Source organism: Eubalaena glacialis, chromosome 5 (genome assembly GCF_028564815.1).
Source record: "Eubalaena glacialis isolate mEubGla1 chromosome 5, mEubGla1.1.hap2.+ XY, whole genome shotgun sequence".
NCBI classification, from domain to species: Eukaryota; Metazoa; Chordata; class Mammalia; order Artiodactyla; family Balaenidae; genus Eubalaena; species Eubalaena glacialis.
This window is the reverse complement of record NC_083720.1, coordinates 94,880,266-94,905,625: the sequence shown is the minus strand read 5'-3', so window position 1 is coordinate 94,905,625 and position 25,360 is coordinate 94,880,266. Positions and strand designations below refer to the sequence as shown.

General features: G+C 39.4%; 1 protein-coding gene and 1 non-coding gene across 2 annotated transcripts in view; both read left to right on the top strand.

Moving 5' to 3' along the window:
- Positions 1–25,360, top strand: part of CCDC158 (coiled-coil domain containing 158) — a 103,700-nt gene that overhangs the window by 25,957 nt on the left and 52,383 nt on the right. Inside the window, exons 11-16 of the mRNA XM_061191504.1 lie at positions 4,909–5,098; positions 6,915–7,067; positions 9,116–9,228; positions 13,023–13,181; positions 14,548–14,640; positions 15,475–15,600. Of these exons, the coding sequence (XP_061047487.1) occupies positions 4,909–5,098; positions 6,915–7,067; positions 9,116–9,228; positions 13,023–13,181; positions 14,548–14,640; positions 15,475–15,600 (834 nt within the window). The remainder of the gene's footprint in view (positions 1–4,908; positions 5,099–6,914; positions 7,068–9,115; positions 9,229–13,022; positions 13,182–14,547; positions 14,641–15,474; positions 15,601–25,360) is intronic.
- Positions 7,731–7,838, top strand: LOC133092868 (U6 spliceosomal RNA). The gene has a single exon (XR_009701217.1). It is a non-coding gene; the product is annotated as a U6 spliceosomal RNA (small nuclear RNA).

Genomic DNA, 25,360 nt, shown 5'->3' with positions numbered 1-25,360 from the left:
GTGGCTTCTCTTGTTGCGGAGCACAGGCTCTAGGCACGCGGGCTTCAGTAGTTGTGGCATGCAGGCTCAGTAGTTGTGGCTCACAGGCTCTAGAACACAGGCTCAGCAGTTGTGGTCCACGGGCTCAGTTACTCCGTGGCATGTGGGATCCTCCTGGACCAGGGCTCGAACCCGTGTCCCCTGTATTGGCAGGTGAATTCTTAACCACTGTGCCATCAGGGAAATCCTGATAATCACAAATCTTGATTAAACTTTAGATGCCCGAGTTTCCTCATTCTAAAAATTGGGCCAATGGATTATTACCTATCCTATGGAGATATACAAGTTCATTGCATAAAGACCTAGAATTTTCTAGTGCTTAAGTTTTACTTGATTATGTCATACTTTTTTTTTTTTTAAACTTTGGATTTATTTATTTATTTATTTATGGCTGTGTTGGGTCTTCGTTTCTGTGCGAGGGCTTTCTCTAGTTGCGGCAAGCGGGGGCCACTCTTCATCGCGGTGCGCAGGCCTCTCATTATCGTGGCCTCTCTTGTTGCGGAGCACAGGCTCCAGACCCGCAGGCTCAGTAATTGTGGCTCACGGGCCTAGTTGCTCCGCGGCATGTGGGATCTTCCCAGACCAGGGCTCGAACCCGTGTCCCCTACATTGGCAGGCAGATTCTCAACCACTGCGCCACCAGGAAAGCCCCATACATTTTTTTTTTAACAGCCAAACTCACCATGAAAGAGACTTTTAAAGGCTTCTCAGTGGCCAACCCTTACAGTGAAAACTTTAGAATAGGTTTGCAGAACATGTTAGAGGAGAAAAGATGATTATTCCACCTCTTGTTAAAGAAAAGAGATGGATTTCTAGTATTGTTAAGAGTACAAAGAAATGGAAGAATATGTTGTGTTTCATACTCTGTAAATTAAATCAATTTCACGTTCACAAAAACATTATGAGGTATGTACATTATTGTCCCATTTTGCAGATGAGAAAACTGAGAAATGGAGACATTAAATAGCTTGACTGAGAACAACACTACCTCGGGATTTGGTCCTTGGCAGTATACTAGTAAATACTACAGTGCAGTGGTTCTCAATCACCTGAGAACTAGAAGTTCTCAGTCACCTGGACTGAAAACCAGAATCACCTGGAGGGCTTGTTAAAATACAGACTGCTGGGCGCCAGCCCCAGGGTTTCTGATTCAGTAGGTCTGGGACGGGGCCTGAAATTTAGTGTTTCTAAACAAATTTCCATCTGATGCTGGTCTAGAGAGCATAGGCCAAGTTCTGATATTAGAGTATCCCAGAGCAGTGTGGATTACTGTGACTAAAATGGCCAATGAAGCCTTCCTAGAGAAGTGGGGACTTGAAAGGGTAAAAACTAGGCAAAGAGGAGGAAAGAAAGCATTCCTAGCAAGGGGAAGTAGCTCAGTCTATACCTTATCCTACAGGTGGTGTGGGAGCTGTTAAAAGTTTTGGGTAGAGAAGAGAAGGTGACGTGAAAAAGGCAATGTTGGGGGTAGGTTAATCTGACGAAGTTTGGATAAAGAATTTAAAGATAGATTAGACAGGGTAGAAACTAATTTTTAATTCCCAAATACGGAACTGGAGCGGCTTCAGGGAAAGATTTCCTAGTTGAAAAGAGCTTCACACAGATGCATAGAATGTAAGTTAAAAACCTGAGCTTTTATGCTACATCCACTTCCCTCCACAATCCAGCGAGGACGAAAGGAGGGGAATCCTAGCCCTAGAAGGTATGGTTTCTCTCACCTCTTTAGGCTGGGGCCTGCGCACACTGACAGCAAAGGAGCAGGGTAAGCTCTCTTCTAGCAACTGCAGGGCCTCACAGCTGGATCCTTTCTTCCAAGGCTGAAAAAGGACCAAATGTCCATCAGCTGACCCCACCAGTTGGGACAGAAGTAGCATATGCCCAGTACATGTTGTGATGCCGCAGGCTGTCCCAGGAAAGCCCTCCCCCTCCGTCACCCCATGAGTCCAGCTGGATCTGGGGTGACAGTTACCGGGAGTGGCTAGGCAATCTGGGATCAGATGGCCTTGTTTAGGGCCTTTACTGCCCAAGCCCGTCACAGGTGGGAGTGAGACAAGCTCATAACTCTCCACCGATCCTTTCCGCAACAGCTAAAAGCTTGTCACGTGTTACATTTCAAATATAGCATTGGTCTATACATTTAAACTGCATTAGCTAGTATTATATTTAAGGCCTACAGGCCGTAATTTGAGGGGATAATCTGATGACAAATAAGTAAGTTTCTTTTCAAATGGTGTTTGCTCAGAAGGATCTAGGCCGGCTCTGTCCACTAGAAATGTGATGTGAGCCACATATATAATTTAAAATTTTTTGGTAGACTCGTATAAAGAAACCGGTGAAATTAATAACATTTTATTTTACTCATATCCAAAATAGGGTGATATTTTTATATTGTAATCAATATCACAAATTGAGATATTTTAATTTTTTTTAATATAGAGTCTGAAATCTGGTGTTTGAAATCTCCACTTAGATTAACCACACTTCAAGTGCTCAACAGTCACTTGTAGCTAGTGGCTATTGTACTAGACAGTGCAGACCTAGGTCTGGGAAGAGAGGGCTTCATCCTGGGAAGGCTCACCAACGTAAATAGAGACCAGTTTTGAGCCAGTTGTAGGAATCCACATGAGAGGGATGATAATCCACATTGGAGGTTGGGGAAGATTTAGTTGATTATAAGGGGTCAGGGGAAAGGGAAAGACATAGGAGACTTTGAGGTTTCAAAGACACTTAGGTGTCTGAGGGACTTAGAATATGGTAGCACCTCTAACAGAAGAATTGGGAAGAAACTCGAGAGGAAAAGCCCTGTGAGGAAGGAGTAGGGGAGTGGTTTGGTCAGAGTTTGCAGCAGGATGCCAAGCTGGGAATTCCTGGCAGTTGGTTGGAAATGCAAAATGAGAGTTTCCAAATTCATATTCCCTGCTCACTTCAAGGACCAGATGCAGCCCACCTCATTGGCTTGTTCTAGCAGGTGCCTTCTCATTGGTCTCCCACTTCCACTCCTCCCTTTGTCCCCACCGCTGTTTATGCTTCACACAGGAGCCAGAGTTATATTTTTAAAACATTATGCTGTATCACTCCCATGCTCAAAACTGTCCAGTGGCTTCTTTCTCAGAAGGAACTCTCACTCACGTCCTTACATTGCCTCTAAGGCCCATCTTGCCCAGGGCTCCCTCTGACTCATCTCCCACCACTTCCACCCACTCTCACTCCACTCCAGTGTAGAGGACACAAAATCCTTTTCCTTCTGTCCTTCTAAATCCTCTGGGGCCCTGACAGATTAACAAGAGAAAGACAAACACAAGTTTATTAACATGTATGTTTCATATATGCATGGGAGAGACCCAGGGAAATGAGTAATTCAGAGAGGTGGCTTAGAATTCAGGCTTAAGGACCATCTTCAGCTAAAACGAAGAACAGTGTAGGGGAGGTATGTCATGGGAAGTAGACCAGGAAAACTATGGTAAACAAGGATGAGGTCTGTTAAGTAGATTTAAGTTGGTGCCTCCCCAGTTGCTAAGATTCTCTCGTGATTTAGTCTTCCTCCGGTTCAGAGAGCGAGACACCCTTACAAATGGAGATTTCCTTTATAAATGTAAATTTCCCTTAAAGGTTAACTTCTGCTGTTTTCAGAGCTTCTTCTGAGTTTGTTGTTTCTCAAAATAATCCTATGCCGAAGAGGCAGATTTTGGGGTGGCCTATTCTGGTGTCCTCCACCAGCCATTCTGAGAGCCTTGCTGTTCCTTGAACACATTACCCGTGCCTGGAGCTGTCCCCAGCCTGCCACATGCTTGCTCCTTTACCTCTGAGGTTTCTGTTCATCAGAGAAGGCTTTCCTGACCAACTGTGGCAGGGTCCCAAGACCACTCACAGGGTCATCATTCGCTAGGAGGACTCAACAGTACTCAGCAGATAGTCGTGCTCATGGATAGGATTTATTACAACGAAAGGATCTAAAACAAAATCAGCAAAGGGAAAAAGCACACGGAGGAAACCAGGCACAAGCTTCCAAAAGTCCTCTCCAGCAGTCACGCAGGATATGCTTTATTCCCCCAGCAACAAGTTGTGACAACATGTGTCAAATGTTGCCAACCAGAGAAGGTCATTAGAGACTCAGTATGCAGGGTTTTTATACTGGGGGCTGGTCATTTAGGTACTCCTTAACTGGACAGGTGAATACAGTCTTCCGAAAGGAAAGCAGGTGTTCAGCATAAATCGTTTTGTTTGCAGAACAGTTTAGGCAGAGTGGGCCACTTTTATCAGTTAGACTGGTGGGAACCCTCTCAAAATCCAGGTTTCCAGAACAGCCAACAGCCAACCTGCCTAGCAGGCTTTCATCAGGGTAACTGTCAGGCTGTCTTCCACATACCAACTTAGCTCACGTAGCAGCCCTCTCCCTGTGTTCATTCTCTACCCTCTCACCTTTTTAATTCTTTTTTGTCCTTACTATTATCTGGCTATTAAATATTTGTTTCATCTGTCTCCTCTCACTGGAATGTAAAGCCCCACGAGGGCAAGGACATTGTTTGATTACTGTGATACACGGCCAGGGCAGGGGAAGCCTCGCAGGTGAGGTGTTTTGGGAGTAAAACAAGGAGGTACTCACCTAGGGCCTCCCCTGCCTCCCCTGCTACGCTATCCCCAGCAGATAAAGTGGGGCCTGGCACAGAGTAGGTGCTGGTGCTCAATGCCTTTTTTTGAATGAATGAATACAAAGAATAGGAATAATGAAGGGTTGTGGTCAGTGATACTGAGAATTAACATCTAAGGTTAAAAGGAAGTAAAGTATTCCTTTTGTTTTCCAGCTTACTATTGCTGCTTTGTATTTTTTTTATTTCTTACTCTGTCCTTTGTGTTTATCCCTCTATTTAGGTTTTGAAAGATAAAAAAGATGCAAAGATACGGGAGCTTGAAGCCAGAGTGAGTGACCTGGAGCTGGAAAAGGTGAAGCTGGTGAATGCAGGCTCTGAGCGGCTCCGTGCAGTGAAGGACATCAAACAAGAGAGAGATCATTTATTAAGTGAGGTGAAAGCTAGTAGGAATGAGTTAAACAGTCTTACAGGTATGTTACTCCAATTCAAATTCTGCTAAAAAATAGGAGTGCTATCAGTGAAGTTCAATGAGGATACTAGGACTATGTGAAAGAATGGTTCCTCATCCCAATTACAAACGTGGATAATTATGCTGTCCCAGTGGACACCTGAAATCCTGATACTTCTCCTTGAAGCCCTCCCAGAGCTTGCACTTATTAACCATTAACTTTAGTCAGCCTTCAGTGTCCATGAAATTCTTTACTGAGAGTTTCCAAGAGAAGGGTGAGGGAAGTGGAAACCTTGAGTCCTTTGAGGCAGATAGCTTGATTAGATGTTTAATAACGAAGCAATACATGTAAACAGACTTATGCAAATTTCTTGAAACAGAAAAATCCAAGGCCTTAAATTTTAAAAAGAAATACTCCTAGTTCACCAATAGTATGGTATAGGTATTATCTACTTGTCACACATACACACACACACACGCATACATCTGTGATTCCTGAACATTTACTATGCCAGATGCTGAAACAGGCCCTAGAAACAACAGTGAGGCTCCCGGCTAGTTGGGAACCAGACCCATATAGAACAGGTTACAGTATAGTGGGTGAGGCACAGTGGACGTGTGCTGGCTGCACATGTGGGAAAGGGTAGAGAATCAGCCTCCTGTAGGAGGTGACATCTGTACTGGGATTGATGGAGGAAAAGGAATTTGGCAGGTGGAAAAGAGGTAGAAGGGCAATCCAGGCAGAGAGAACATTATGGGCAGAAGCATGAAGGCATAAAATAACATAATGTGACCTCAGAAGTATTTATGGAAGTAAAAATACAAAGGAATGAGGACTAAGAAATGAGGCAGACAATGTGGAGCCAGCAAAAGATATTAAGTAAGAGATTGTTGTCATCAGATTTACATTTTAGAAGGACATTGTCAGCAGGTAAAGAAAGGCAAGCCTAAAGGAACAGAGGCCAACCAGTTAGGAGGGTTTTGCTGTAGTCCCAGGGAAGGGTGATGAGAACTTGAACTGAGGCAGTGGCAGGGAGAAGGAGAGGAGAGGGAAGAATTAAGAATATTTTTGGAGATTGGAGGGACTGTATATGTGTTTCAGGTTTTAAATTTGTAGTATTGGGAGAACAATGATACCAACAGCTGAGAGAAGGAAACCAGGAGGGGTTGGCTTGCGGGCAGGAGGGTGAGACGCAGTCAGTGTGATACCGTTGGTCTGGGGGCATCACGACATCCACATGGAAGTGTCTGGTTAGACAGAGTTAGATCTCAGCAGAGAGGTCTTTGCTCTGTTTGTTCCCTTTATATGTAAATCTATCTATCATATATAAATAAATATAAATAAATAGATAGTTGAATAAGTGTGTGTGAATATGTGTGTGTGTGTGTGTGTGTGTGTGTGTGTGTATCCTTATGTATGAACAATGAATGCCGGGTATTTTGATAGTTACTGGAGATAAAAAATCAGATAAGACACATGGCGGCCTCAGGTTACTTACCATGTGGTGGACATTTCGTCTACCTACAGCTGGTGGTTAAATCTTTGTGGTATATATGATTATCCAAGAAAGTTTAAGATGAAATAGATGTGAGCCAATTATACTGGCTGGGAAAAAGCAGTAAATAATAAGTGGGTAAAGGAGGAAGATCCACCCAAGCAGATTAAAAAGAGTCAGATGCCTGGAAATGTGTATGTACATCTAATTTCTGTAACAAATGATGTAACTAAATAGAATCTCTTTCAGCTCTAAAATTCTGTGATCATTAATTACAAATATACTTTATAACAATTGAGTAGAAAAAATTAATCAACTATTATTGATTATCACGTTGTACAGAGGACTATGAAGTCTTAAAAAGGAATTTTCGAAACAAAAGTGAAGAAATGGAAACTACTACAAATAAGCTGAAAATGCAATTAAAATCTGCACAGTCTGAGCTAGAACAAACAAGAAATACATTAAAGTCAATGGAAGGATCTGATGGTCATGGTATGCTTTAGTAGATTTTTTCCTTTTGTTTTTAATTCCCTTGGTCTAGATTTATTAAAACACAAACCTAGATACATTGCCTTTCACCTCTTCACAGGGCAGCATGATGTGAGAGACATACAACAATAGGTATCACTGATGGGTGTTATATAGCAGTAGTTCTCAGGGTTTTTTTTTTGAGGGAAATTGCCATTTACTTAATTTAATCTTTAAGTATCTGAATCTTTCTTTTTCTGTAGCTATTTCAATAATTTCTAACAGACCTCAATGTCCAGAAATGCCAGTTAATTGTTTTTAAGGAAGTGTTGATATAAATACAGGTTACCAATAATTTTCATTCAACACCTTATTTTTCACGTTTATTATCTACATAAACTGTGTATCTGTGGCTAATTGTCAGCTCCCAATTACTTCTCTGAGATGAAGATGGGAGGGAGCCCTGGGAATTGAACTGCTAGGATGAGGGGTCCCTTCAACCACTTACCTGTTCCCTTTTCACCTTGCTGCCCGTATTAATTCAGAGAGAGAAGGTTAGTTGCTGTTTCATATTATTCATATCATTGTTTGTATGGCTATATTAGCTGACTGTAAGAATAAATATTTAACTAAAGGTTACCTTTTTTCTATTTCTCAGTATTTTTTCATGTCAAAAGATTTACGTTTGTGCTTACTTCAACAGCACATATACCAAAATTGGAAAGATACTGAAGGAGATTACCATGGCCCCTGCACAAAGATGGCACGCAAATTCTTGACGCGTCCATATTTTGTGCGGTTCTTGGAGATTCAGCGCTTTCTTCTCTGGTTAACACCAAGAAAATGGAGGGGCTTGGAGAGGTCACTCCAGAGGCCCATCTGGGGTCTGTTCCCTCGTCCCCTCCACCAGACAGAGTCCCTCCTCAGTGTGCTCCAGGCCTCGCCACAACTGCCCCAGTCACATTACCATTGTTAAATTAACTAGGTAATCCTGTATTTGCTTTCGAATGCCTGTTTGCATTGATTAAGATCACCTTAAAACAAAAAATTTATTAAGAAAATTACCTTTGAAGGCCAACCGTGATCCACTTAATCAGACCAAAATTCTTCAAAGTGGTGAGAAAATGATGCCAACAAATCAGTGTCCTGTGCCTGTATTAACCCTGTCTTTGACAGTTTAGCTATAAGAACTATATCTTGTTAGGAAGAAGTCACACCTTTCATCCTCCAATAGTTTGTTTTTAAAGAATGGCACATTTTCTTTTTCTTGTTACCCTCTAAGCTCTAGCTGGACCTAACTCAAAGCAGTGGCATTTTCAAACCTCTTTTCTCAGCTGACTCCAAGAAACAACATAGGGTCTCTGACTTTGAATTTCCAAGCAAGGATGAGCTTTATTTATCTTTTCAGTGGCCTGCCTTATCTTAAGTATTCAGTGCCTACTGCCCGTCTAGAACATTCTCATCCTGTCACCAGTTTTAGTAAAATAATCACATATATGCTCGTATTGCCAGTTTGACTTCTGAAACAGCAGTGAGTTCCAAGCACATGACGATAACCATGAGATTGGAAATCGAATCGTTTGTGATATCACTGGGATCTTTTAAAAGATCACTAATAGTAGATGTCTTGGGTGGTATTTTATATATCCGTTTCTAGAAAAATTATTTTAGTAAAAATACTATATACATTTTTCATTTTATGACTGTATATATTTTGTGTGTATATATTTCCTATATGTATAAGTATGAACTTGGTCAGCATTATTTATTACTGTTGGAGATACAGCAAATTATGATGGCCAATGAAATTAATTCTAACAAGGAATCACAAAACATCATCATTTATATACATTTCTGAGCTCAAAACCTCTGAGTAACTGCTGAAAATTGTTATATCCCAATATTGTGAAATCTGAAGACATTTTCTGTGAACACTTCCTTGAAACTGTCCAGGTGCCTTAGAGGAATCTTACCTGTCACCTTCTCATAATGTTTGACCATCAAATTATAGTCACCTCTCAAAATTTAGAAACTTTAGAAACTAAGATACAGTTTAGTTCCTTTTTTTCCAGCTATGAAAGTGGCAATGGGGATGCAAAAACAAATTACAGCTAAAAGAGGTCAGATAGATGCCCTTCAGAGCAAGATACAATTTTTAGAAGAGTCCATGGCAAATGCAAACAAGGTAAGTCTCTGTCCTTGGAATGGGGGAAGCCAATATGTTCACTCATTAGTAAACTACAACACAGAATAGGACGTAGCAGAGATACAAAGTATGATGGAAGAAACACAAGAGTTTATTTCTGACAGAGAGAATGAGGAGAAAGTTCCTGAAGGAACATTTGAGCAGGACCTTGAAAGAGCTAGTATTTTTTTTTTTTGTAACTACTCTGGAATGAATTTTATTCTATTTTATTATTTTTTTTCTTGGTCCTCTTTTATTATTTTTTTGCATGTATCTGTTCTTTTTTTTAAAATAAATTTATTTATTTATTTATTTATTTTTGGCTACGTTGGTTCTTCATTGCTGCGCACAGGCTTTCTCTAGTTGTGGCGAGCAGGGACTACTCTTCGTTGTGGTGCACGGGCTTCTCATTGAGGTGGCTTTTCCTGTTGTGGAGCACAGGCTTAGTTTCCTGTTGTGGGCTCTAGGCGTGTGGGCTTCAGTAGTTGTGGTGCACGGACTTAGTTGCTCCGTGGCATGTGGGATCTTCCCGGACCAGGGCTCAAACCCGTGTCCCCTTCATTGGCAGGCGGATTCTTAACCACTGTGCCACCAGGGAAGTCCCCATGTATCTATTCTTTTTCAAATTCTTTTCCTATTTTGGTTGTTACAGAATATTGAGCAGAGTTCCCTGTGCTATACAATACGTCCTTGTTGGTTATCTATTGTACTTTAAATACAGCAGTGTGTATATGTCAATCCCAAACTCCCAATCTATCCCTCGCCACAACCCTTCTCCCCAGTAACCCTAAGTTCGTTCTCTAAGTCTGTGAGTCTGTTTCTGTTTTGTAAATAAGTTCATTTGTATCATTTTCTTTAGATTCTGCATATAAGCGATATCATACGATATTTGTCTTTCTCTGTCTGACTTACTTCACTTAGTATGATAATCTCCAGGTCCATCCATGTTGCTGCAAATGACATTATTTCATTCTTTTTTATGGCTGAGTAATATTCCATTGTATAGACGTACCACATCTTCTTTATCCATTCATCTGTCGATAGACATTTAGGTTGCTTCCATGTCCTGGCTATTATTAACAGTGCTGCAGTGAACATTGGGGCGCATGTATCCTTTTGAACAATGATTTTCTTCGGATATATGCCCAGGAGCGGGATTGCTGGATCATATGGTAGCTCTATTTTCAGTTTTTTAAGGAATCTCCATACTGTTCTCCATAGTGGCTGCACCAATTTACATTCCCACCAACAGTATAGGAGGATTCTGTTTTCTCCACACCCTCTCCAGCATTTTATTGTTTGTAGATTTTTTGGTGATGACCATTCTGACTGGTGTGGGGTGATATCTCATTGTAGTTTTGATTTTTATTTCTCTAATAATTAGTGATGTTGAACATCTTTTCATGTGCCTCTTGGCCATCTGTATGTCCTCTCTGGAGAAATGTCTATTTAGGTCTTCTGCCCATTTTTTGATTGGGTTGTTTGTTTTTATGATATTAAGCCACATGAGCTGTTTGTAAATTTTGGAGATGAATCCTTTCTCGGTCACATCATTTGCAATATTTTCTCCCATTCTGTGGGTTGTTTTTTTGTTTTGTTTGTGGTTTCCTTTGCTGTGCAAAAGCTTTTGAGTCTAGTTACGTCACATTTGTTTATTTTTGTTTTTATTTCCATTACTCTGGGAGACGGATCGAAAAAGATATTGCTGCAATTTATGTCAGAGTGTTCTTCCTATGTTTTCCTCTAAGAGTTTTACAGTGTCCGGTCTTACATTTAGGTCTTTAATCCATTTTGAGTTTATTTTTGTGTATAGTGTTAAAGAGTGTTTTCACTCTTTAATTTCACTCTTTAATTTCACTCTTTAATTTCATTTTTTTTACATGTAGCTGTCCAAGAGCTAATATTTTAACTGCAAGAAGTAGGCAAAAGGATATTCGTGGTAGAGAGACGGAATGGTTATAAACAAAGCATATTCAGTTCTGCTCTAATGCAACATATGTGTTACTGAAATCACCACGCTATTCATAAGTGTGCAATAAAAACCACCATGGGGCTCATCAGAACAGTGGGATTAGGAGCACTAACGAACTTCATCAGTGACAAAAGAAAAACAGGAACCTAATGAAAATGGTAGCACAGTTTTACACATGTTAAATGGTTAAGAGATACATAAACACTACAATTAGGATGGCCCTTTATCTTAAAAAAGACCTGAAGTTTGCTTGTGCATTGAAGAACTGCAGCGTGGGAGTTGTTAAGAAGGGGTAGAAGGTGGATTTCCTGTAACACAGGATGTGCATGGACATAGCTCATAACCCAAGGTAAACTGAGGGAGCTGATAGTTGTTTGAAGAGTGTGTATGTATGCTTTTTGTGTATTTCTGTGCAGCTCTGTTTAGCTGGGTGCTGTTTTCTGCACTGACCCCGTATTTCTCATAAATGAAACTGTGCATAAGTAGATGTGAAATTTGTGTTATACTCAAATGTTCCCTGATAACCTCAATCACTTTGGAACAAATTTGCACTTTTAGAAGAAGAGTTATAACAGAACTGACTGTAATGGAGATGAGAAGGTAAACAGCATAAGCAGAAAATAAGGGCAACTAAAATAATTGCTTTCCCCATACCGAAAATGCTGAAATACTTTTTTTAGAATGAGGCTAAATATTAACAAATATGTACATACATTTGTGCCTACCCCTCATCATATGGACTTATTTATTTCCTGTGCTTTTGTTCTTTCCCACTTTTTTCTCCCCTCCATTTCTTATCCTAAATTTGTTCTTTTCTTTTTCTTCTTCCATTATTTGCCTATTTGGAACCTAAAGCAGGGCTTACCTTCGTCCTCCCCAAGGGTACTTAGGGCAGTAAGAGGTTACTGCCTGCTGTCACCAGAAACACCTGCACCCAGTAAAGGAAGGTGTTCATCAAAGCTCAATGACATTCCCCTCAAACGGGAAGGAGGCAGCTTGAAAAATTAATCCTTCTTTCTTTCTGCAGCCTCTTCTGCCTAACTCATCAGAAAAGGAAAAACTATTTGTATCCAAATGTGTATTACAGTGGTGATACCTACTACCTTGTTTACATTAAACATTTTCTCTATGAAAAAAATATACATATAGAAAGAAATATAGACTCAGTAAGTTCAGGTTTATATTTTAACTTGATTACTATTCATTTGTTCTTTTCTACCCATTTCATGATATATTTTAAAGGAATGAACTAATTTTAATGAAATTTTGTTAGATACCAAAGATTCTCCATAAGTTTATCAGTAAGCTCATTCTCATCACTGGATCACAGTGACTTTGAGGACAGGAGCGTGTGTCCTATTTCTTTTTATGCCAGAGGGTCTACAGTAGGCATTTGTGAAATTAATATTTAACCATTTGTGAAATTAATATTCAACCTTGAAACAAAATAGAAAACCCATAAAGATTTCAAATACGTGTGTCTTCTTTAAATCTCTTGTGTCATTTTAAAGAAGTTTCAATTTGATTTGGTATATGATTACTCAATCTCAATTCACCACAACACTGTCTCTTTTTATGACAGCACAGCTATTACATATTTCATAGGTTTTATCAAAGATTTAATAAGCCTAGAAAGAAGTAATAAACTAGTAGTGATGAAAATGAGAGAGAACATGGTAACATAATTCTAGCAGCTCCCAACTCCAATCCATAAACAATTAAGCTATAGTTCAGATCTTTACATCATAGTTTTATATTTCCATCACATCTCAGCATCTACATCAGCATATTATTTCTGATATTTGCTCCTCTGTAATTGTAGGAAAAGCATTTTCTAAAAGAAGAAAAGACAAAATTAAGCCAGGAATTGAGTACTGTTGCAACAGAGAAAAACAAGATGGCGGGAGAACTAGAAGTCCTACGATCTCAGGAACGCCGATTGAAAGAAAAGGTTGCTAATATGGAAGTTGCTCTTGATAAGGTGGTTATTAACTAAATATATAAAATAGTTATCAACTAAATAGTTATTAACCAAGTAGAATTGTTCTGAATGAAAGCTCCATGTTGATAGGAACCAAATCTGTCAAACTGTATTGTATCCCAGTCACCTCACACAAGAAAAAAACTGTATCCTGTACAGAAGGCTGAGCTTTAAAAACATAGTCATGATGCATGCTTTTTACAAAATTATCTTTTTTCTGGCTAACAGGTCACAAGAGCAGTAAGATATAAGATGTAAGATGCTCCTGGTATCCTTCGTGACCTGAATAACTAAAAATACCACCAATCTAACTTACCATCAAAGAAGGACTTGAATACTAGGTAGAATACAGTCTGTTAAAAATATCCATACAGAGATAAAGTAATGCTAACGTCTGGCACTTTGTGGAGTTCAAAAAGTGCAGGTAGGGAGCTTCCCTGGTGGCACAGTGGTTGAGAATCTACCTGCCAATGCAAGGGACACAGGTTCGAGCCCTGGCCCGGGAAGATCCCACATGCTGTGGAGCAACTAAGCCCGTGCACCACAACTACTGAGCCTGCACTCAGGAGCCCACAAGCCACAACTACTGAGCCCATGTGCCACAACTACTGAAGCCTGTGCGCCTAGAGCCTGTGCTCTGCAACAACAGAAGCCACGACAGTGAGAAGCCCGTGCACTGCAACGAAGAGTAGCCCCCGCTCACCGCAACTAGAGAAAGCCCGCACATAGCAACGATGACCCAACACAGCCAAAAATTTAAAAAAACAACAAATAATTAATTTAAAAAAAAGAAAAGAAAGTGCAGGTAGGGAACACAGCTTAAAGAATGAGAAGGATCAATGATGACACTGTATTTGTCATTTCCATTTATTGTAGAGAAGGAAATCTCTCTTTGTGTCACCTGAAAACTCTAGAAGCCTAAAAATATACCAAGACTAGTTGTTGATTCTTGAGAAATCAGAGCCTTCATGGTGATAGAAAATGACCTGTGATCCCACCTATTCAAACTTAGGTCTTAGAACATGATATATTGACTCAATGAATTTCAGTTGTGTTTATTTTTATAGAAATGTTTTTACATTGCTAAAGCTGTTTGCTCATTTCATCCTTAGTTCATTCATTCTTTTGAGTGCCCTCCACATACTAAATGCCATGTAGATGCTGGGGCTACAGAGGATAAAGACATGGCCTCCAATTACTCTCAAGTTTTCTGAATAAAACAGATAAATAAATAGATAAATGTAATACCTTGTGCCAAGAACAGGGGAAGTTTCCTTGAAGAGATGGCGACTCTGCATTTATACATTAATAAAATAAAATTGCATAAAGAATGGAGGATAAACCACATGTGGTTGCTTGATTGTAGGCATCTTTGCAGTTTGCAGAATGTCAAGATATAATACAGCGTCAGGAACAAGAATCTGTGCGCCTAAAACTTCAACGCACTTTGGATGTAAAAGTAAGATCTTTTTTCATCAAAAGTAGTAGTTTAAGCAAAGATTATGACTTGGTTTGATATACTTTCATATTTTCCCCATGTACTTTAGATACATTCAAGTGTACTTTTAACATTATCTAATATTAGCAATTATAAAATCTGTACATTGTACAGATTATACCTATCCTTTTCATATATAGTAACAAATTGAAGCACCATGCTTTATGTTAAGTCTATACTGAATGAGGGCAACATAGAAGTACCTGCCTTGGGGAACCAGAGGTTTGTATACAGGAGGTCAAGTATGTTTGGCTTGTTTAGAGAATAGAAAAATGATGTAATTTGCATGACAAAACATGTGTTCTTTAAAAATAGATTTTTCCACTGGAGTATATGTCTGTTTTTCGAGTATATTTTAAAGTTGCAGACTTACTTTAAAGTCTCAATACTGGATATTTTCACAGGCAAGAGCACTCCATAGTTGGAGAGGATCTTTCTCAGTAGTCAGAAGTAGTGTGGAGTGTTTGGCAAAGTTAGAAACCAACGTAGTAGAAGTCAGAAGTCGTATGGAGTGTTTGGCAAAGTTAGAAACCAACGTAGTAGCATCCCATCTGAGATATGTTTTCACATCTGGAATGATTTTATCCATCAGAAGTGTGAAGGCATCTTCCTAAGCCCATGATTAGTCCCCGAAGAGTAACATACACCAGAATCATCTTGCTTAATACTTTAGCTTAAAACTTTGTAGAAGTTCAACATGTAAGACTGAAATTATATTTGCAAAAATACATTTTGATTTCACAATTCTCACTGTAGGTTGACAGTTATTTTGCTCACATGTATATTGTCTTCCAGGAACTTAAGGGCCCTGGATACACCTCCAATTCTTCTGTGAAACCACGCCTTCTACAGCCGTCATCTGCTGCCCATTCTCATTCTAATGTACCGTCTTCCCAGTCTGCAGCCAGCTTCCTATCTCATGTAAGTAACTAGTCTTATAGTCTAATCACACATGAAATCACACATGAAAATCAATTTCATTAGTTAATAGTCCTATTGTACGTATAGCAACAGGGTTGCTAGTAATCTACCAGTTATCCTGCTTATGCATTTAAATGAAAAGCATGCACTGCAAAATGAAAAAGTTGAAAAGGACTCTTTTCACACACATGAGTTATGTGCACTGATAAACTAGCTATCACACAGCAAGTAACATTCTATCAAACAAAAGAATATTATCAATATTAGAAGTTAACATGGTTCTCTCTGGAGACTGGAACCTGGAGGTGGGCAGAGGAAGGGAAGGAGACTGCTGCTTTTTGTTTTAAGTGTTATAAAATCACTTTACCTTTAAAACTGTATGCATGTTACATTGATAAAAATTAAATTAAACCCCTCTCCCCATGAAGCAAACAACAAACATAACAAAGAACATTTGACCAGGAGTCATTGGGACTTAAGATGTGTCTCTAACTACTTTGTGTGACCTTGGAAACTGAGTTAAATATATTGTTCCTTTTCATCTCTAATGAGGAGTCTGGACTATAGATCATCTCTAGGGTTTTCTAGAAGATCAGCTCTGAAATTCCATGACTTTTCATTACCCAAAAGCCAGCCTAGTAGTTAGGCTCTTTAATACATAGACTGTACTTGATTATAAAGAATATCATCCATCACTGAAAAAGTACTAGTCATAAGTCTATTAAATTTAAAACTTTAATTGTAATTCTAACAGCAGTAATGAACTGTATTATCTAAATAGACTGTTAAGCATGTTTTATACAATTTCTTCCCTTAAAAATGTTTATTATATAATTTTACACATTAACTGTAATGTACATTCTTTGTTTTTGTTTTTGTTTTTTTTTAAACATCTTTATTGGAGTATAATTGCTTTACAATGGTGTGTTAGTTTCTGCTTTATAACAAAGTGAATCAGTTATACATATACATATGTCCCCATATCTCTTCCCTCTTGCATCTCCCTCCCTCCCACCCTCCCTATCCCACCCCTCTAGGTGGTCACAAAGCACCAAGCTGAACTCCCTCTGCTATGCGGCTGCTTCCCACTAGCTATCTATTTTACATTTGGTAGTGTATATATGTCCATGCCACTCTCTCACTTTGTCCCAGCTTACCCTTCCCCCTCCCCATATCCTCAAGTCCATTCTCTAGTAGGTCTGCATCTTTATTCCCGTCTTGCCCCTAGGTTCTTCTGACCATTTATTTTCTTTTCTTTTTTTTTTTTTTTTAGATTCCATATATATGTGTTAGCATACGGTATTTGTTTTTCTCCACTGTATATTCCTACCCCCTTTATGAAAGATTAGGTGACTATATGTGCGTGGGTTTATCTCTGGGCTTTCTATCCTGTTCCACTGATCTGTATTTCTGTTTTTGTGCCAGTATCATACTGTCTTAATTACTGTAGCTTTATAGTATAGTCTGAAGTCAGGGAGCCTGATTCCTCCAGCTCCATTTTTCTTTCTCAAGATTGCTTTGGGTATTCGGGGTCTTTTGTGTTTCAATACAAATTGTGAAATTTTTTGTTCTAGTTCTGTGAAAAATGCCAGTGGTAGTTTGATAGGGATTGCATTGAATCTGTAGATTGCTTTGGGTACTAGAGTCATTTTCACAATGTTGATTCTTCCAGTCTAAGAACATGGTATATCTCTCCATCTATTTGTATCATCTTTAATTTCTTTCATCAGTGTCTTATAATTTTCTGCATACAGGTCTTTTGTCTCCTTAGGTAGGTTTACTCCTAGATATTTTATTCTTTTTGTTGCAATGGTAAATGGGAGTGTTTTCTTAATTTCACTTTCAGATTTTTCATCATTAGTATATAGGAATGCAAGAGATTTCTGTGCATTAATTTTGTATCCTGCTACTTTACCAAATTCATTGATTAGCTCTAGTAGTTTTCTGGTAGCATCTTTAGGATTCTCATCTTTAGGATACTATACTATGTATAGTATCATGTCATCTGCAAACAGTGACAGCTTTACTTCTTCTTTTCCGATTTGGATTCCTTTTATTTCTTTTTCTTCTCTGATTGCTGTGGCTAACACTTCCAAAACTATGTTGAATAATAGTGGTGAGAGTGGGCAACCTTGTCTTGTTCCTGATCTTAGTGGAAGTGGTTTCAGTTTTTCACCATTGAGGACAATGTTGGCTGTGGGTTTGTCATATATGGCCTTTATTATGTTGAGGAAAGTTCCCTCTATGCCTACTTTCTGCAGGGCTTTTATCATAAATGGGTGTTGAATTTTGTCGAAAGCTTTCTCTGCATCTATTGAGATGATCATATGGTTTTTCTCCTTCCATTTGTTAATATGATGTATCACGTTGATTGATTTGCGTATATTGAAGAATCCTTGCATTCCTGGAATAAACCCCACTTGATCATGGTGTATAATCCTTTTAATGTGCTGTTGGATTCTGTTTGCTAGTATTTTGTTGAGGATTTTTGCATCTATGTTCATCAGTGATATTGGCCTGTAGTTTTCTTTCTTTGTGACATCTTTGCCTGGTTTTGGTATCAGGGTGATGGTGGCCTCGTAGAATGAGTTGGGGAGTGTTCCTCCCTCTGCAATATTTTGGAAGAGTTTGAGAAGGATAGGTGTTAGCTCTTCTCTAAATGTTTGATAGAATTCGCCTGTGAAGCCATCTGGTCCTGGGCTTTTGTGTGTTGGAAGATTTTTAATCACAGTTTCAATTTCAGTGCTTGTGATTGGTCTGTTCATATTTTCTATTTCTTCCTGGTTCAGTCTCGGCAGGTTGAGCATTTCTAAGAATCTGTCCATTTCTTCCAGGTTGTCCATTTTATTGGCATAGAGTTGCTTGTAGTAATCTCTCATGATCGTTTGTATTTCTGCAGTGTCAGTGGTTACTTCTCCTTTTTCATTTCTAATTCTATTAATTTGAGTCTTCTCCCTTTTTCTCTTGATGAGTCTGGCTAATGGTTTATCAATTTTGTTTATCTTCTCAAAGAACCAGCTTTTAGTTTCTTTGATTTTTGCTATTGTTTCCTTCATTTCTTTTTCATTTATTTCTGATCTGATCTTTATGATTTCTTTCCTTCTGCTAGCTTTGGGGTTTTTTTGCTCTTCTTTCTCTAATTGCTTCAGGTGCAAGGTTAGGTTGTTTATTCGAGATGTTTCCTGTTTCTTGAGGTAGGCTTGTATTGCTATAAACTTCCCTCTTAGAACTGCTTTTGCTGCATCCCATAGGTTTTGGGTCGTCGTGTCTCCATTGTCATTTGTTTCTAGGTATTTTTTAATTTCCCCTTTGATTTCTTCAGTGATCACTTCGTTATTAAGTAGTGTATTGTGTAGCCTCCATGTGTTTGTATTTTTTACAGATCTTTTCCTGTAATTGATATCTAGTCTCATAGCGTTGTGGTCGGAAAAGATACTTGATACGATTTCAATTTTCTTAAATTTACCAAGGCTTGATTTGTGACCCAAGATATGATCTATCCTGGAGAATGTTCCATGAGCACTTGAGAAAAATGTGTATTCTGTTGTTTCTGGGTGGAATGTCCTATAAATACCAATTAAGTCCATCTTGTTTAATGTATCATTTAAAGCTTGTGTTTCCTTATTTATTTTCATTTTGGATGATCTGTCCATTGGTGAAAGTGGGGTGTTAAAGTCCCCTACTATGTGTTGCTGTCGATTTCCCCTTTTATGGCTGTTAGTATTTGCCTTATGTATTGAGGTGCTCCTATGTTGGGTGCATAAATATTTACAATTGTTATACCTTCCTCTTGGATCGATCCCTTGATCATTATATAGTGTCCTTCTTTGTCTCTTGTAATAGTCTTTATTTTAAAGTCTATTTTGTCTGATATGAGAATTGCTACTCCAGCTTTCTTTTGATTTCCATTTGCATGGAATATCTTTTTCCATCCCCTCACTTTCAGTCTGTATGTGTCTCTAGGTCTGAAGTGGGTCTCTTGTAGACAGCATATAGATGGGTCTTGTTTTTGTATCCATTCAGCAAGTCTGTGTCTTTTGGTGGGAGCATTTAATCCATTTACATTTAAGGTAATTATCGATATGTATGTTCCTATTCCCATTTTCTTAAATATTTTGGGTTTGTTATTGTAGGTGTTTTCCTTCTCTTGTGTTTCTTGCCTAGAGAAGTTCCTTTAGCATTTGTTGTAAAGCTGGTTTGGTGGTGCTGAACTCTCTCAGCTTTTGCTTGTCTGTAAAGGTTTTAATTTCTCCATCAAATCTGAATGAGATCCTTGCTGGGTAGAGTAACCTTGGTTGTAGGTTTTCTCCTTCATCACTTTAAGTATATCCTGCCACTCCCTTCTGGCTTGCAGCGTTTCTGCTGAAAGATCAGCTGTTAACCTTATGGGGATTCCCTTGTGTGTTATTTGTTGTTTTTCCCTTGCTGCTTTTAATATGTTTTCTTTATATTTAATTTTTGATAGTTTGATTAATATGTGTCTTGGCGTGTTTCTCCTTGGACTTATCCTGTATGGGACTCTCTGTGCTTCCTGGACTTGATTAACTATTTCCTTTCCCATATTAGGGAAGTTTTCAACTATAATCTCTTCAAATATTTTCTCAGTCCCTTTCTTTTTCTCTTCTTCTTCTGGGACCCCTATAATTCGAATGTTGGTGCGTTTAATGTTGTCCCAGAGGTCTCTGAGACTGTCCTCAGTTCTTTTCATTCTTTTTTCTTTATTCTGCTCTGCAGTAGTTATTTCCACCATTTTATCTTCCAGGTCACTTATCCGTTCTTCTGCCTCAGTTATTCTGCTATTGATCCCATCTAGAGTATTTTTAATTTCATTTATTGTGTTTTTCATCGTTGCTTGGTTCCTCTTTAGTTCTTCTACGTCCTTGTTAAATGTTTCTTGCATTTTGTCTGTTCTATTTCCAAGATTTTGGATCATCTTTACTATCATTATTCTGAATTCTTTTTCAGGTAGACTGCCTATTTCCTCTTCATTTGTTAGGTCTGGTGTGTTTTGACCCTGCTTCTTCACCTGCTGTGTGTTTTTTTGTCTTCTCATTTTGCTTATCTTACTGTGTTTGGGGTCTCCTTTTCACAGGCTGCAGGTTCTTAGTTCCCGTTGTTTTTGGTATCTGTCCCCAGTGGCTGAGGTTGGTTCAGTGGGTTGTGTAGGTTTCCTGGTGGAGGGGACTAGTGCCTGTGTTCTGGTGGATGAGGTTTGATCTTGTCTTTCTGGTGGGCACGTCCACGTCTGGTGGTGTGTTTTGGGGTGTCTGTGGCCTTATTATGATTTTAGGCAGCCTCTCTGCTAATAGATGGGGCTGTGTTCCTGTCTTGCTAGTTGTTTGGCATAGGGTGTCCAGCACTGTAGCTTGCTGGTCGTTGAGTGAAGCTGGGTCTTGATGTTGAGATGGAGATCTCTGAGAGATTTTCGCCATTTGGTATTACGTGGAGCTGGGAGGTCTCTTGTGGACCAGTGTCCTGAAGTTGGCTCTCCCACCTCAGAGGCACAGCCCAGATGCCTGGCTGGAGCACCAAGAGCCTTTCATCCACACGGCTCAGAATAAAAGGGAGAAAAAATAGAAAGAAAGAAAGAAAGAGGATAAAATAAAATAAAACAAAGCTATTGTAATAAAAAATAAGAAAAAAATTATTAAGAATAAATTTATTAAGAAAATATTTTTTTTTAATTTTTAAAAATAGATTTATTTATTTTTTATTATAAAAATAAGAAAAAAATTGTTAAGAAAAAAATTTTTAATTTTTTAAAATAAAAAATATGAAAAAAATTATTAAAAAAATTTTTTTTTAATTTTTAAAAATAGAAAATAAGGAAAAAATTATTAAGAAAACATTTATTAGGAAAAATAAATTTTTTAAGTAAAAACAAAAGAAAAAAAAACGGACGGACCTAACCCTAGGACTAATGGTGAAAGCAAAGCTATACAGACAAAGTCTCACCCAGAAGCATACACATATACACTCACAAAAAAAGGAAAAGGGGAAAAATTAATATATCCTGCTCCCAAAGTCCACCTCCTGAATTTGGGATGATTCGTTGTCTATTTAGGTATTCAACAGATGCAGGCACATCGAGTTGTTTGTGGAGCTTTAATCCGCTGCTTCTGAGGCTGCTGGGAGAGATTTCCCTTTCTCTTCTTTGTTCGCATAGCTCCCAGGGTTCAGCTTTGGATTTGGACCCGCCTCTGCATGTAGGTCGCCTGAGGGCGTCTGTTCCCCGCCCAGACAGAACGGGGTTAAAGGAGCAGCTGCGTTGGGGGCTCTGGCTCACTCAGGCCGGGGGGAGGGAGGGGTACGGATGCGGGGCGAGCCTGCGGCGGCAGAGGCCGGCGTGACGTTGCAGCAGCCTGAGGCGCGCCGTGCGTTCTCCCGGGGAAGTTGTCCCTGGATCACGGGAGCCTGGCCGTGGCGGGCTGCACCGGCTCCCGGGAGGGGCGGTGTGGAGAGTGACCTGTGCTCGAACACAGGCTTCTTGGTGGTGGCAGCAGCAGCCTTAGCGTCTCATGCCCGTCTCTGGGGTTTGCGCTGATAGCCGCAGCTCGCGCCCGTCTCTGGAGTTCGTTTAGGTGGCGCTCTGAATCCCCTCTCCTTGCATGCCGCGAAACAAAGAGGCAAGAAAAAGTTTCTTGCCTCTTCGGCAGCTGCAGACTTTTTCTGGGCTCCCTCCCGGCTAGCTGTGGTGCGCTAACTCCTTCAGGCTGTGTTCACGCCGTCAACCCCAGTCCTCTCCCTGCGATCCGACCGAAGCCCGAGCCTCAGCTCCCAGCCCCGCCCGCCCCGGCGGGTGAGCAGACAAGCCTCTCGGGCTGGTGAGTGCTGCTCGGCGCCGAGCCTCTGTGTGGGAATCTCTCCACTTTGCCCTCTGCACCCCTGTTGCTGTGCTCTCCTCCGTGGCTCCGAAGCTTCCCCCCTCCGCCACCTGCAGTCTCCGCCCGCGAAGGGGCCTCCTAGTGTGTGGAAACCTTTCCTCCTTCACAGCTCCCTCCCACTGGTGCAGGTCCCGTCCCTATTCTTTTGTCTCTGTTATTTCTTTTTTCTTTTGCCCTACCCAAGTACGTGGGGAGTTTCTTGCCTTTTGGGAGGTCTGACGTTTTCTACCAGCGTTCAGTGGGTGTTCTGTAGGAGCAGTTCCACGTGTAGATGTATTTCTACTGTATCTGTGGGAAGGAAGGTGATCTCCGCGTCTTACTCTTCCGCCATCTTGCCCAGACCCCCCCCCATTCTTTGTTTTATTCACTGTTGTGTTCCAAGCACCTGGAACAGTATCTAGCATGTGGTAGGTATTCAGTACATGTTTGTCTAATGGGTGAATGAATTCATTGTAAAATACTGTGTTAGGTTTTCATTGTTTCTACTGACAAGTCAGTTTTAAGTCTTATTGTCGCTTTTTGGGAGGTACTTTTTTTCTCTAACCACTGTAAAGATTTTCTCTTTGTTTTGGTTTAAGCAGTTTGACTGTGATGTGCCTACGTGTAGTCTTCTTTATATTTATCTTTCTTAGGGCTCACTGATCTTCCTGGATGTGTGGATTGATATCTTTCATTGATTTTGGAAAATTTTTATCTTTTATATTCTTGACTATTTTTTCTGCCCCATTCTCTTGTTTCCTTCTGAGACTTGTACTATTAAGTAACTTTATTTTTTAAATCGGTATGTCATAACTCCATTATCTGAATCCCCTATGAACTTGTGACCATTGTTTCTCTTGGTTTCTAGTCATATTTTTGTCTGCTCTTTTTGCTGCCTTTTTTTCAAGACTATTTTTTAGAGCAGTTTTAGATTCACACCAAAATTGAAAAGAAGATACAAAGATTTCCCATATACTCCCTGCCCTCACACATGCACAGCCTCCGCATTATCAACATCATTCACCAGAATGATGTGTTATCAAGGATGAACCTACATTGACACATCATAATCACCCAAAGTCCATAGTTTACCTTGGGGTTTGCTCTTGGCATGGTACATTCTATGGATTTGGACAAATGTTTATACATAGGTCATAATTGACATATATCCATCATTTTCATATCATACAAAGTATTTTCACTTTCCTAAAAGTTCTGCCTTCCCCCCATTCCACCCCTGGCAACCATTGATCTTTTTATTTTCTCCCAGTTTTACCTTTTCCAGAATGTCATTGAGTTGGAATCATACAGTATGTAGCCTTTTCAGATTGGCTTCTTTCACTTAGTAATATGTATTTAAGATTCCTCCATGTCTTTTCATGGCTTGATAGTTCATTTCTTTTTAGCACTGAATATTCATTGTCTGTATGTACCACAGTTTATCTGTTCATCTACTAAAGGGCACCTTGGTTGCTTCCAAAGTTTGGTGATTGTGAATAAAGCTGTTATAAACATCCATGTGCAGGTTTTTGAGTGGACATGTTTTCAACTCCTTTGGGCAAATATCAAGAGCATGATTGCTGGGTCATATGGTAAGAATCTGTTTAGTTTTGTAAGAAACTACCAAACTGTCTTCCAAGGTGGCTGTACCATTTTACACTCCCACTAGCTGTGAATGAGAGTTCCTCTTGTTCCACAGCCTTGCCAGCATTTGGCAGAGATTATATAATCCAGTGGTTTCCTGAGAATGGGTGCATTTCATTCATTATGTGTTTTAAAACCTTGCATGTCTGAAAATACCTTTATTCTTCACTTACATTTGATTGATGTGCAAAATGTTGTTGCTATTGTGCCATTTTTATTCCAGGGCTTTTGTATGTGACCTGTTTGTTTGTTTCTCAAAGCTTTTAGAGTCTTTTCTTTCCCTCTGGTATTCATTTCAGGATGATCTCTGCTGGGGGTCTTTTTCCCTTCATTGTGCAGGCTCTTATGTTCTTCTTCTCTGAACTTTTCTTGTGTCATTTATTTGATCATTTTCTTCCTTCACTTTTTCAGTTCTCTCTTTCTAGAATTCCTGTTAAGTCACCTATTAAGCCTTCTGGATTTATTCTCTAATCTCCTTTAATTTTGACTTCCAATTTCCATCTCCTCATATTTTATTCCCACCTTCTGGGAAAACTCCTCAACTCTATCTTCCAAACATCTATTGAATTTTTTTTCTGATATCATGTATTTTAAAAAATTTCCAGGAGCCTTTTCTTGTTTTTTAAATCTTCTCTTTATATAGTTTTATGTTCTTTTGTGGATGTGGTACTTCCTCATTTCCGTTTAAGGATATTAGTATCAGTTTTTCAATAATTTCTTCTGTTACCTGAATTATTGCTGTTTCTTTGAATTCATTTTTTTTCTGTTTGTTCTGATGTCTGTCTTTCATGTTGGAGATTTTCCTTCACTGTTTGGTGATCATTGGCTGTCCATTCATATTTAAGACTGAGGCCCTAAAAAGCCAATGAAAAGCACTTTGTAAGGTTCACAGGATTTGTTAGCTAGTAGGTGGTTAGGTATTACTTTTTAACTGAGGGATCCAAAAATTATCTTAGTTTTTTTTCTTGGTCCTGTTAATTCCCTTAAAGAGCGATTGTCTTACTACAGACTTGTAGATATAAATCTATCTGCCAGTATTCTGAGAGGTGAGTGGGGCAGGGAATCTGGGGTATCTATATATCTATAAATCTTACTTTATGCTTATATTTTCAGTTTGCAACCTTACTCCTGCCATGCCAGATATCCTTTTGGAGCCTAAAGTCCTTTGGTTCAACCTCACCCAGAGACTAAGCCTCTAAATGTATTTAGGGGAAAAGAACGAATTAGTACCTGACTACGTGGGGAGTACACCT